At 39.9% G+C, this 14,722-nt stretch overlaps 1 protein-coding gene across 1 annotated transcript; it reads left to right on the top strand.

Annotated features, from left to right (window-relative positions):
* Positions 1-4,163: 4,163 nt before the first annotated feature.
* ZBTB43 (zinc finger and BTB domain containing 43) lies at positions 4,164-13,256 on the top strand. The gene is made up of 2 exons (XM_080561756.1): positions 4,164-4,316; positions 7,472-13,256. The coding sequence occupies exon 2, from the start codon at positions 7,495-7,497 to the stop codon at positions 8,887-8,889; it is 1,395 nt and encodes a 464-aa protein (XP_080417882.1). The 5' UTR covers positions 4,164-4,316; positions 7,472-7,494; the 3' UTR covers positions 8,890-13,256.
* The last annotated feature ends 1,466 nt before the right edge of the window (positions 13,257-14,722 follow it).

Genomic DNA, 14,722 nt, shown 5'->3' with positions numbered 1-14,722 from the left:
TATTAATGTAGGGAGGCAATGGACTGAAAATCTGTGAATTTGCACTGTTAGACTTGAAAATATGTGCATAGACCAAATTTTGATAAATGGGTATGATTACCATCTCAAATAACTTCTTTAGGCCCTGTGTAATGGCATGCTCCGTCTCTTCCCTTCTGTGTTTTAACATGTTTTCTTGCTCAGCTAAATCAAAGAAAATCTCTATTGTTTTAGCCTGGGTGAAATTTTAAAGAGACATGGGATAAGAATTCCACAGCCTGTGTATGATCCAAATCTATATGATGCTGCTGAAAACTGATCACAGCGGACTGCAGACCACTAGACCCTAGCTACACTTCTTTGCTGCTTCATTCAGTCTTAACAACCCTATGAGTAGCACAAGTTTTCATTTTAGTAGTGTGTATTTAGTCCATATGAAATATTTCTCCAGATTGCTGTATTTTGATAAGTTGAAACTAGTTGAAGAAGTCTTTATGAAAAATTTAAAAATCTATATATTACCATGTTTTGACTATTAAATAAATATTAAAGATTAAAGGATTAAGCATAAATATTGTTTTTAGAAGTTTTATTTTGAGGAAACATCAGTGCTTGCTATATTTACTCTAAGTATTAATATCTATCCTGTTTTAGAGAAATAGAGTAAAAGCAAGCCAACCATAAAAGGTAACTTTGGAACATGGTACTAGAAGCCCTAGTCTCATTTAAGTGAGACACACAGATGGACATACAGGAACACCAACAGATGATGAAATACAGTTGATTCTTCTAACAAGAAGAAGAAACAATAAAGTACTACACAAATTATGTTATTATATTATCACAAAACAAGAAATTCCATGGGACCTGATTTCCAGGCCTAATCTTAGAAGTTAACTTGTAAATGCTTAATTTGGGTAATAATAACGTGAAATGAAACAAGTTAATAAGCTCCTTCAAATCATAGGCTTTATGTGAAGTTACCTGAGAATTAGAGATCAGAGGCTTTTTGTTAAAATTTAATGTATTTTCACAGGAAAAATTACAACATATGTTGATACTTCTTTGTAACTATGCTACCTAATTTTAGTTACTTTGAGCATAATGGTCAAACAAGTATTTAATTCTACCTAGTTTATCAATGCTAATCACTAAGTTTATACTTGATGATTAATATTCTTAAGACCAAATAAATTTATAGGAAGAAAAATGTTTCACAGTTTGAAGTGTATTTCCCATAGGCAACAAAATAAGTTAACATCACTTTTCTAAAAAAAAAAAATAAATCTGCCTTTCTATTGGTAAAGCCAACCTTAACCTCCTCACACAAGCATTTCCCTGCAAGTTGCTCTTTTCCTGTAGTGTAGGTATGCTGCATTGGAATGAAACTGAAGACGTACTTTTGATCAACAAGTTTTCCCCAAATAGTCTTTTTGTTTGTGTTTGTTGCAGTACATGCTGTAACTGTGACTTAAATCTTGCCAAACTATCAACCTATCTTTCCTTCTGTGCTTATTAGGGGAAAAGCTTCATGCAATAGAACAATAGATGCGATACCAAAGAAAAGTACTGGATGAAATTAGCCTTTTTCAAATGAAAACTAACCCCAGTAAATAGTAACTATAAAATTAAATGAAATTACATTTTCTGTCATTAAAATTGAAGACTTTTTTGTTCTACAAAATCCTGATGACTTACAATTCAACAATATCTCCAGATTCTGGAAAATTACCAGAAACGATGTCTAGCTGCGCTACCTCTGTGCAAGACTCCCTTCAGAGTTTGGATACAGAACAGTATGGGTGTGCTGCTGCCCTGGCCTTCAGCACCATCTGCTGGGTAATAAAAACTTGACAAATTCTTCAGCCTCGCTAAGGTCTTTTCTATCTTCTGTGCAGGTCAGCTTCACCTGCCCCACTCAGTATGAGACCTTTAGACAAAGTATATGATATCACTTATACAGCAATGAAACACGTTGAGACTTTATTTATTCCAGAATTAACAGTAAGAGTCTAGAAATAAAACCTCCTGCAAAACTGAACCAATAGAGGTTATATCCTAAATTCCCAGCCTTTCCATCTTTAAGCTACAGAAATGTTACATTCTAAAAGGTACTGAGTAATTGGCAATGTCAACAAAGTAAGTTCACTGACACATAACTTTAAAGATACATATAATCACTATTTCTGTTCCTTGAAGACCATTTCATAGAAGTGTCAAGTACTATGTGAGCAACTAAAAATTAAACTTGACGTTATTTCCAGGTAAACCCAGAGACTCTAAAAAGGACAAAACTAAATATATATATATACAGTCACTGCTTATGCCAGTTATCTCGAAGACTGTGAATTATTTTGCTGGATTTTCACTTGTAAAGAAGTCTTAGTTATGTTTTCTTTCTAACAAAGTTGAACTGAATGAGAAACTTCTGAAAGAAAAATAAAATGGCACTACCTTGCTTAGATCAGCAGTGTCTTGCAGAGAAAAAACACAGGTAATTTGCTGTTTCCTTAACAACTGTAGGAAAAAAATGCCATAGCATCTAGCAGTAACAGAGATAATACTTGAACTCCTTTTCTTTTTCTTAGAGCAAGAGTTACAGAGTTTCAGTAGTTTATCTTCCCCAAAAATGCCTAGTAAATAGTTGCCTCTCTGAATTGAGATACTGCCAAAAACTGCATTAAGTTTTTGTTTGGAGGCCTGATGCCTTACAGAAATAGAACTAGCTGTAGTTATGAGCTCCCTTAGTATGCTGGCACAGTAACACTATCATGAACGCCACAGGCTTATTTGGAGAGTTCAAAATAAGTCTTTGATCTATTTTCAGCCTATGAATTGTTCTTGTGGAATCTCAACTTATTTTGGAAAGTTCATGTATATGCTTGTTGCATGACCAGTTTGACTGCAGAGTAATTCTTGTTATGTAGCAGATAAGGTATCTGTCCATAGCACGTGTAAAGCATAAGAGAGCCTTCTAGGACAGCAAAATCAAGTACTGTTTGGCAGGGTACGCTGCCTACTTCCAAATCTTTTTCTGCAGGGCAACCAAGTGGATCACCTCCTGTGTTGAGAGAGCAGCTGAAGACATGATAAACAGTAAATATGCCTTATTTTCCCCTCCAGAGGATTCCAAGAATACCCAGTTCCTCCTGGTTTTCTCAGCAGCACTTACGTTTCAAGAGACTGGCACTATTTCGTTTTTCCATTGCTATTTATAGCACTGCCCCCGCCCCTCCCGCCCCCCCTTTTTTTTGGCCACTGGATTCGAGGCAAACTCAAATTTCACTAAAAGTTGCAAAACAATTCAGATATCTATCATTATGGTCTTCCTGAGACGTCTCTCACGTTGAGGAGTACAATGACCACCCTTCACTTTCAAAGGCCAAAAAAAAAAAAAAAAGTCCTAGAAATACACTAAATTGCTGGCAGAGTCACGAGGAAATTCTCGCAGCGCAAGGCCGTTTTCTCAGGCACCGCCGTGGCTCCGCTGCCCGCGGGAGGCTCGGGGACGCCCGCGGGCCGAGCGCCGGGCGCCGCCGAACGGGCGCCGCCGGGAGAAAAGCGCGGGCGCCCCCGGTCTGCTCCGGCGCGGGGCCGGACCGAGAGGGCTCGCGGCCGTCGCGGCAGCCCCTCGGGCGGCAGCCCCTCGGGCGGCAGCCCCTCGGGCGGCAGCCCCTCGGGCGGCAGCCCCTCGGGCGGCAGCCCCTCGGGCGGCAGCCCCTCGGGCGGCAGCCCCTCGGGCGGCAGCCCCTCGGGCGGCAGCCCCTCGGGCGGCAGCCCCTCGGGCGGCAGCCCCTCGGGCGGCAGCCCCTCGGGCGGCAGCCCCTCGGGCGGCAGCCCCTCGGGCGGCAGCCCCTCGGGCGGCAGCCCCTCGGGCGGCAGCCCCTCGGGCGGCAGCCCCTCGGGCGGCAGCCCCTCGGGCGGCAGCCCCTCGGGCGGCAGCCCCTCGGGCGGCAGCCCCTCGGGCGGCAGCCCCTCGGGCGGCAGCCCCTCGGGCGGCAGCACCGGCCCAAGGCCGCCAGCTCGGCTGCTACCGGCACGGCCTCCGGGGACCCCAGCGGCTCCTCGCGCCGCTGCTACCGGAGACGGCCGCGAGGCGCGGGGGGCGCCGCCCGCCGGCAGCAGCCGCAACGGGCCGCGGCCCCGCCCCCCCGTGCCCCCTCCCCCCGGCAGGAAGCGGAAGGGCTGCCCGGGGCCGCCAGGTGACCGGGATGCGGAAGCCCTTCCCGGGGGAGCGGCGTTTCCGGCGCTGGCAGGGCCGCGGAAGCCGCGTCGATCGCGCCGAGCGCTGCAGCCGGGGTCGCGGCCCGCTATGCGAGAGACGCCGAGGCCCGCAGGTGAGTGGCTGCCTGGGCGCGGAGCGCGGGAGGCCGCGCTGCTGCCGGGCCTGGCTCCGTGGGTCCGCTCTGGGGCCAGGGGGCGACCGAGGCCTGCGCTCCGCCGTCGTCCCCGCTCCCTTTCCCCGCCGAAAGCTTCTGCGGCCCTTCCCCGCCGGGCGGCGCTCCCCGGAGGACCTCTGAGCCACGGGAGGCGGTCGGGAGGCGGGTGCTGGGCCCGGCCCGGCCCGGCCCCTTCTCTTCTCTAGGCAGAGCTGACTGGCGGGTCGGCCGCCGGCTGTGGCCGTGACGCCTCTGGCATGGGCTCGCCGGCACGTCTGCCCCTGCTGATACAGCAGCGTTTTGAGGTGCTGCCGTGGCAGAAGAAAGAAATTAATTTATTCAAAGCTTTCCTTCTTCTGAAATAGCTATGTACCGGCAGTTCTTAAAGTAACTATTTTTCAGGAAGTAATATTGGCCTTGTACGTTTCAATGTTCTGGAGAGACTAGGTATTTTCTATTAACTGCAATTGAAAGACTGTTTTGGTTTTTTTTTTTTTTTGTGAGTAGGGATAAAGAAAATGCAGCAACAGAACGGGTTGTAAAAGGGGGAGTTGAAACCTCTTTGGAGGGAAAAGCCGAAAACATTCTTGAAGGGTACGGCCTCACTAGCAGAAAACATTTTACTTACGCTTTGAAAAGAAAGTTTGCTCCCACCTGCAATTGTTTATGTGGTGAACAACCATACATTGGTGAAAGATGACAGCTTAGGGTTCTTCCTGATTTTTAAACAGGAATTTTTCTGGGTGTATAGGTATTTCTCTTTTTAAGTTCTGGTTGAACAGATCCCAGAAGCTTATCTTTTTTTTGGTATGCAAGTATTGAAAAACAGACTCTTAAATCTGAGAATGTTATGAAAGAACTAACGTGTCTGCATTTAAAAAAAAAGTTTTTTTTTAAAAATAAATATTTTTTAATGTGTACTGTGTATGAAGTATTGACATTATTTTTCTTTCCACTTTATCAAAAAGAACTTGACGTTAACAGTTGAACTGGCAGTGTAATTTGCAAATTTTAGGCTATTTCTTCACTTAGTACAGCTTGGTGACTGTCTCAGCAGAATGTAACTGATCACCCCTGATTTAAGTGAGGCAGTGTTTGTAGGAAAGTAGCTCTCTAAACTAATTTCCTGCCTTAAAGCTGAGGATCTCAAGGTAGTTGGTAAACACCTCTTACATTGAACAATTGTTTCAACCAACAAAGAAATAACAATTTCTTAAGATGCGTGACTGTATACAGACAGTTACAGTGCTCGGTTACAGAATTTTAGTCATTTAGTCATTTTTAGTCATTTGTCTGTCCTTCTCCTTAGTGGGAGCTTTTTTTTTTTCAGTCCTTCCAGTTCCTCCCACTATCCAGTGGGGAGAGATTAGTGTAAAGTTTCAAGAAAGGACACTGTGGTCAAAACAGTACCTTTTTTATTTTGTCTATTTTGCTGTGATTATTTATGGTTATAAATCGTTTTCATAAATGAAGAAAACAGACTGGGAAGAATGACCTGTTAGAGATGTACGTAGGAGAGTCACAGTGATGCCATACTTCTAATAATAAAATAAAAAAAAGCGCAATCTTCAACATTCTGTAGAGGATGCTCATTTCAGCATTTGCAAGGAGTTTGGGGCTGTATTTCTTGAAAGGTGTTGGTGGTTGTCTGACTCTAATGCTCTCTTTTCTATGGCAACCGTGTTCACCTTGATCGATGATAACAGCGAATGTCTTGTTTTAACCTCCATATGTTGTCATCCTTTTCTATCTTTGAAACTTTAAAGAAGGAATACTGAGGCTTAGGGGGAATAGGAGAAAGGTGTCGACAATATGAGCTGGAAAAGATCTGAATGGTAAGGAAAGGATTATGTAATAATGAGCTATTGGCTAAATGTTGTTTTACATAATCATTCCTGTGTAGTCTGTGTTTTGCAAGCAAATGCTGCTGTTTTTTTCTGCACTTAGCAGTCATAAATTTGTGCCAATATACCAGCATACGAACACAGTGCATCTAATGAACAGTTTTCTATAGGTGGTTACATAACTGCATAGAAAGTACTACAGAGAGTCTGTACAATAACCATAGAGGTGATTCATAATCATATCTTCTCAATTCCTTATTTTCATTACACATGAATTTCAGAGTACTATTTGTAATGCAAATTCTATTTCAATATTATATTCAGAAAGTGTCTTAAATTCTGTATGTGTGCTATCTGCTAATTTACTAAGTATTCTTTCTCAGGTGTGCAGCTCCATCCGTTAAGTAGGAAAGCGAGAGTTTTATGAGAAACAACTTGACAGAGGAAAACTGCTTGCTACTCCAACTCTGTTGGAGTTCCATTGTGTTCAATTTACTCATTGAAAAGTTGCACAAATTTAGTTTATTCAGGCTGTTAATGTGGTCTTTTTGTTTTTACATTTAATCTTCTGTCGTTATTCCTGATAATAACATGGAAATTCATCTTAAATTCAAATTTAAACCGTAAAGCAGACATTTTAAAGAATTCTAGCACAAAGCTGACATAGTCATTTAAACAATAATAAGATGTGTGGGTCATGTGGGAATGCAAAAAAATACCTGAACTGTTAGCTGAGCTTCTAGTATATAATTGTTGCATTGTTACATATATACAAGGTGCATACAGTCAAAACTGTACAGCTGAGGTGCAGTCGGTCTTTATTGGGGGATCAGTTAGACGATGTTGCCTGTTGAAATGCAATATTTTTCATATGCTGTTTTAAACACAAACATCCTGGAGTTAACTTTGTAGCTATAATTTCATGAAATAACTGTTCTTGTTATCCTAAATCCATGCTTGAAATGATTAACCTATGTCTACTGGGTGACTCTCTGTAGCTCCTGCTATAGTTGATGAGCCCTTTGGGATGGAAGAACAGCAAAATATGCTGGCATAGCAACTTGTGGCCTCAATATCTCTTTGAGAAAAGAGAAAGATGAGGTGAGGGGGAACAATAGAAATACAGCAGCGACATAGGTTCCAGAAAATATTGGACTGAGTTCCATATGAGTCCGCTTAAGTTATTGCTTTCAATTTCCTTATACACCTTTTTAGAAAGATCAATACTTTACTAAGCAGAATTTCTGATCTTTTTTTTTTTTCTTTCAGCACAACACTAAATTTGTAATGAAATGGAGTCTGGGTCAAGCTCTTTTCGAGTGGAATTTCCAGATTTTTCTAGCACCATTTTGCAGAAGTTAAATCAGCAGCGCCAGCAAGGACAATTATGTGATGTGTCCATCGTAGTTCAGGGCCATCTCTTCAGAGCCCATAAAGCTGTTCTTGCAGCTAGTTCACCTTACTTTTGTGATCAGGTTCTCCTAAAAAATAGCAGGCGAATAGTGCTGCCTGATGTGATGAATCCAAGAGTGTTTGAAAACATTCTTCTGTCTACGTATACAGGTCGACTGGTAATGCCTGCTCCAGAAATTGTTAGTTACTTGACGGCAGCAAGTTTCCTTCAAATGTGGCATGTAGTGGATAAATGCACCGAAGTGCTAGAGGGGAATCCAACAGTTCTCTGTCAGAAGATGAATCATGGCAGTGATCATCAGTCCCCAAGCAGTAGTAGTTACAATGGCCTTGCTGAAACCTTTGAACTCGGCTCTGGAGGACAGACGGAATTCCACAAAGTGCAGGAACTGAGGGATGGTGAAAATGAAGAAGAGAGCTCTAAAGATGAACTGTCGTGTCAACTGACAGAACATGAGTACCTTCCCAGTAATTCTTCAACAGAACATGATAGACTTAGCACAGGAATGACAAGTCAGGATGGTGAAGAAGGAACTAGTGATAGTGCAGAGTATCAGTATACCAGACCTATATATAGCAAACCCAGCATCATGTCTCACAAGCGATGGATCCATGTGAAACCAGAAAGATTTGAACAAGACTGTGAAGGTGTTGATAATCCTTATGATGAACACCAAGTTTCTGAATCTGTGAATGCCATTCAGGCAGATCATTCAATCCAGTCTTCAGGTGTTGAAGACTTTCATATAGCTGACAAAAAGATGGAAGCAGAATTTGATGAACAGGCAGATGAAAGTAATTATGATGAACAAGTTGATTTCTATGGCTCTTCTATGGAAGAATTTTCTGGTGAAAGGGCAGATGGAAATTTAAGTGCTCACAGACAGGATCTTATGATAGCAGCAGGCTATGGTGAAGGAATTGAAATGGCTGCAGGAATTAAAGAAGAAACATCCCTCACTGGATTCTCACATGCTGATAAGCTATATCCTTGTCAGTGTGGTAAAAGCTTTACACACAAAAGTCAGAGAGATCGGCATATGAGTATGCACCTTGGTCTTCGACCTTATGGCTGTGGTGTCTGTGGTAAGAAATTCAAAATGAAACACCATCTTGTTGGCCATATGAAAATTCATACAGGCATAAAACCGTACGAGTGTAACATCTGTGGGAAAAGATTTATGTGGCGGGACAGTTTTCACCGGCATGTGACCTCTTGTACCAAGTCATACCAAGCTTCTAAAGCTGAGCAGAGTACTACTGAGATGAACTGAGACATTAGTGCTTACATTTGTTTAGAAGAGTAGTAAAAATAAACTAATTATGCAAATAGTGTCTGGTACTTGCTATTGTGAAATTTAAATTAAAAAAAAAAAAAAGTTTCAATAATTATGCTGGTATGAGCAGACCAAAGTTTTTATTTTCCACAATATTATTCTAGGTGTTCAGCGTGTGACGTAGAAATGGTTAATCAGAAAGGTGGTTGCAAAATGAGGTCAATAAGGTCTTTAAGATAGTGATTATCATCACAGCAGTATTTAGAAGTCCTGTTGTTTTAATAAGTCTTCCAAATTCACAGTAAAACCCAGCTCTAAATTGACCCAAATTCTGCAAACATTTACACGAAGCAGGAATTGAAGTAGCCTTACTGAAAAAGAGAATTAGGATAACCATACCAGGCTACGTGGGCTACCTGTTGATAAAATTCTTGTGATTCACATTTTAATTAAAAAAAAAAATTTGACCTCAAACTGGAGATTGCCAACATACTTAACATGCATCATTAATAGCCTGCATCATTAAATATCACTTATTGTTTTGCCTTAATGAAAGGCCGTGTTAAGTGATTTGGCTTTCCTTTATCTGTCCTCCATTCTTTTTCCATCTTCAGTGAAAGAAGTGATTGTTTAATTTTGTGCTAGTTTCTATTTAAAGAGTCTGTAAAGCACTTAAATATAGTTGTGCACCATGTAAACTTAAATCTGCGTTAAATATAATTTAGCTGCCTCCTGTAGGGCCTAATGCTGTATGATGCTTGGCTTGATTTTGGTTGCTACATAATGAGAGCTTTTAAAGTGTGTGTAATAAATGTCATGTCAAAACAAACAAACAAAAATAGGTGTAACATTTGGAACTCTCCCTGAATACTCAAAATTCTAAACCCTAGCTTTATATTCAGATTTTTTGTCTTAACTACAGTAGCAAGTACCAAACTCCGTAGCTTCATGAATTGAATTTTTTTTATTGGTACAAAATCTTGTTTGAGAACTTCTATCTAGTTTTAGAACATGCTTTAGGAAAATGATTTAGACATTGATACGTGTTTTTACTCTTAATTCTTTACTCTTTGAATAGTGAGAATTATGATACAGATTCTTGGTACTGAACTACTGTGACTGGTTACATGTGATCATAAGCAGCCAGAGCTGTTTACCTCTTCAAATGAAGTTGCTTGTGGGGAAAAATGTAGAAAGTATGGCATTTGGATCTATTAATGGTACTGCAAAACATGGTACCATGCTCATGTCCGAAGTCTGGATTTTTGCTGGGAAAGTGGCACCTCTCATTCATTAGGATGAGGATTTATATCCTGTGCTCTCATTCCTGGAGCTATATAGAGGAGTGTTTGTAATTTTGAGAGATGCTGCCAGCTCTGCAGGTAGAGTGAACGCATCAGTTTTAAATGTGACAGGATTTGGGGTTTGAAAGCTTAGTGCATTCCTATGCAAAAGCAATTAACCCTTCTCTGTAGTTTACTGAAATATAAAAAGGAAAGAGCCTTTAGAGTATACGTAGGCTATAATAGGAAGGAGTGATGTCCAAGTACAGTGCTGGGGGAAATAAATTAACCAGCATCAAAAACCTTCTAAGTCTGTCTGGCTCCGGTTTATGTATTAGATACTGCAATAGGCAGGATCATGTACTTAAACAGATGACCCTGTAGCAAAAACACACTAAGGTAATTCCAATTTGGACGCTTTATTGAACTCCCGCTTACAAATTGTCTTAAGATACAACCAAACTGTATCCTGAACATGAATATCTAGTGCAAGCTGGGGTTTATTACTCAGTGGGCTGTAATTACTGTAACATCTTTTCTGGCATTCTACTTACAAACTTTAATTTTTTGAGAGGCTCTTAATTCTTAATCTTCTAATGCTTCAGATATTTTTTCATATGGAATTTTGTTAAAACAGATATTCCCAAATATGATGAAACCATTGCTGGCAATGGGCATGAATGGTCAGCACCAAGGAGTTCGTATTCTTAGCACTTGATTGAACTCTATAACATACCATGGTGGCCATATATATAACCCTTGTACTCAAGGTAACTAAACAGGGATTTGCTCACTAACACTGTAACCTGCTTAATGTATAGAAGCACTTTGTATTTAAGAAAAAAAACTTTATAAGTATGTTTTTTAAACTTAGAAACTATATTCCCTTTATGGTTTGTTTCCACACTGCTAACGCTGTCTTTTAATATTAAGAAAATTACAATGCTTGCCTGTTTACATGAGTGTAGAGGAAAAAATTCTTGCACTCGCTGGCCCTATTTGTCCATTCTCCAAGGCCTTATTACATACAGGGTGTCATTTCTTCAAGTACCATCATCACATTTGAGGAAGGTATTCTCATACTCATTTTACGAATGATCTTGTATATCACATTGGTTCTCAGACCCTTTCAAATTGTCACTTTAGTATTGCATAAAAAGGTTAAGGGTGCCTCTTCCCATTTAACCATTAAAAAGGCTGTTATGAAGCACCTGGCTGTGAAACATGGTCAAGCAAAAAATTCTATCTGTTAAACCCAGACCATCCTACAGAGCTGCCAGCAAAACCGTTACTTTTACCAGCTTGGAATGACTTTTACACATGACATTTCAAAGTTGAAAGTTGCTCCTTTTTGCAGTTAGATTACTTTGAAATAATGCTTTAAAATAAAATGTACTGAGAGAGACACTTTAAAGGTTTTATAACAGGTCCAGTAGATCATATTATAGAACCATATTCTTTTTAGTGGTTTAGCATGAATAGTAACTTTTAAATGTTTGCCTGTTACTGTTTTACCCCATATTATGACATCAGCTTGGAATTCCAGCAATTGTTGCTACACTGATTTTTGTAACACTTGGCTTTCTGATGTTGATTTACATGAAACCAACTGATTGAAGGGAAGTAATGATTTATTACGAGATCTAATTGAGAGGATTGAGGATTTAAGTGAAATTTGAGATATTTCTCTAAAAAAAAAAAAAACAACAAAACAAAATACCACCACTTTCTTTTGCTTATCACAGGCAAAACAGTTGACTTGTAATGTTTTTACTGAATTTAATTTATTGCTTTTCAACAGACTTCTGATCGATTCAGGTATTGAGAAAAAGAAAACAAAAAATTAAACACTTAAAGAAATGCCTTTCCCCCTTCCTCCTACTTAACTTCTCTCTAATACCTCTTCTCCCCACAGCTTCCTAGTCTTTCTCTTGTCACTGGGAGTTGCACTAGGTCAGTCTGTTCCAATTCTCTTGCTGAGGTGACAGTTTGCCCAGGAGGTTGGGGTCATATACGTACTGGCTTGTCTGGCTCTTTTCATTTCTTAGTGAATGTTCTCTGCTGCACTGGGCTTGTCAGTGTCACTGCCTCTGGCATGGTTCCTGCATGGACTGTAGCCTCTTCTGGGATGTGCCTGTTCCAGCTTGGGTCTCCCCCAGTCGTCAGTTTCTTCAGTGGTGTACCTGCTCTGGCCTAGGCCAAAGTCTTTCAGAAGATCAGAAGTTTATCTCCTCTGGCATGGAGCACGTCCTTCTGAGAGTGGGTCATGATACGTGTTCTCAGCGTCTCCTCTGTGTCTTTCCAAGAGTATCCCTCAGTTTCTCCTCATGTGTTTCCAGTTGTGTTTTCCCAGGAGTATCTCCTTCCATGTCTCCCCACACCTCTTGATAGCAGCTGCCACTCTTTCTTAGATGTATTTCAGCAGAAGTGCTCTGACGATTGAAGTTTTGGCATGTAATGGGTTGTTTACATCAGTTTCAGTGCTGGCTAGAACCTATTTTGATGGGCACAGGGCAGCTCACGACTCTTGCCGTGTGTGTCACCCTTGCAGCCCACTGCCACTGAAACCCTGCAATTTATGCCCAATACAGCTGTAGATAGCAAACAGAAATGTAGATACAGCTTCTGCCAAGCACATAAATCATTGCTTGTGGGGTGGATTTGTTCAAGACAGGAGATGATTTCTTGTCTGTGGGGAGGAGGGAAGCGATCAATGTGTAATATGAATGCATATGTATATGGTGAATTTCATTCATCTTCCCTTAAGATTCATCACCTAAATGATACCACAACTTTTGTGCATTGTTATGTTGCTCACGTCTTCTGTTGACTGTAGTAAAGTGAGTATCTTCTGAAAACCAGAATCATTGTATGCACAGGAGACTATTGATATTTTCGGTTACTGTGAAGCCATTCATTGTCCTATTGGTGGTAAGAACATTTACTGATAATAGAATTCATTTTCATTCCATTCCATAACAAAGATGTTGATTACAATGAAATCTATGTAACTGGCATTCCAAAAAAAAAAAAAAAAGCTCGTAGCAGGCTTAAGTTGTTAGTTTAGGTGTATATCTGACACCTTTCTGAGAGAGGAGGTTCTGTCATGGTTTTTTTGTTGTTCTTTTAAACATTACCTTCACTGTTGCATGCAGCAACTGTCTCTATTTTATGAGTGAGCAGGTAGGTTCTAAAGGAAGCAGTTGGTAAAATATTTGGTCTTAGCTTTTTTTTTTTCTTTTTTCATCTGAGATGCTTTTGCAGTTAAGAAACTGTCCTGGATCCAAAAGCAAGGAGGGTGATCAAAGACTGATATATTGGATTTTTTATTAAAAAAAAAAAAATGAATATTTTACATCTCTGTGCTATTGAATCTGAAGGAATGGAGGCACTTCAGATCTTGTAACTTCACCACTTTAGCTGATGCTAGTGAGGTGTCCTGTTTCTGCATTCTGAGAACCTATAGCAGTATATTGAGTATTTTGGTTTAATAGAACCTTTCTCAAAACAACAAATGAAAATGTTTTGTTTTGTTTTTGTTTGTTTTCGTTTTGTCATTTAAATGCTTAATTAGGTAGCTAGAGTTATTTAGCTATAAGCTGTAAACTGTCAGTGCCCTAGGGGAAGATGCTGGAAAACAAAATGGTATATTTTTAATGTGATTAAACTGTAAATTCTAATTTTGCTTGAAGCCTGTGTCTGTCGATTGCTGCTCCTTTTTTGTTCTTCATGGGATTCCATATTTCTTCCAGAAATGTAACTGTTTATGCAAGTCAAGTGAATCTTCCTTAATGAGCTATAAGTTTTTATTCAAAACAAGTCATTTATAATAGTAAAACTGCATATCTTGATATTTTGTGAGATGTTATGCTTGTATTGCAGAGGTTGGATAGTTTTGTCTATAAATATTGCTGTCTTAATTGTACAGCATGGTTTTAATTTAATTTTACTGTTCAATATTTTCTTCTTATAGAAGAGTCCCGTGCCCCTTTTTTGTATAACATGTTTTAATAAATGTTATCTGTCAACTTTGTAAATGTTTTCTTAAGCTTGAATGAAAGGAATGCATGTCTAGTACCAGTATTTAATATTTCACTTTTGCCAAAATAAGTGCTCAAACAAAACTTCAAATCCAAAAGTTGTTGATATATTATATAACTTTATTAAATATATAAAGAAAATTTTTTTCTAGTAATGTGTCTTCTTGAAATACTGAGAACATGCCAGCCTAGCCTAAGAAAACACTAAACTAAGAACTGATATTTAAAATACAAGTAGTTGATGAATACGGGGAATTGGTCCTGTTTCTTTGGTGCTTAGGTAATTAGTTGCCATGTGAGTCCAAATTTATCAAACAGGTTTTATCATATCTGTGGTTTGTTGTTTCTTTTTGCAAAACAGTGATTCCTTAAGTTATAATACAATATGTACAGGCCAATATGAAAATTTTGGAACACACACTTAATAGTACCAGCAACTGCAAAAACCCTACAAATAAACTAGAAGTAGGTACAGATAATGTGTCAATCTTGTCAAAGTATCAAAGA

Source organism: Anser brachyrhynchus (genome assembly GCF_964034855.1).
Source record: "Anser brachyrhynchus genome assembly, chromosome: 19".
Lineage (NCBI taxonomy): Eukaryota > Metazoa > Chordata > Aves > Anseriformes > Anatidae > Anser > Anser brachyrhynchus.
This window is presented reverse-complemented; position numbering and strand designations above follow the sequence as displayed.

Coding starts and splice junctions, on each gene's coding strand:
- ZBTB43 (XM_080561756.1), top strand. CDS start 7,495: ATGGAGTCTGGGTCAAGCTCTTTTCGAGTGGAATTTCCAGATTTTTCT.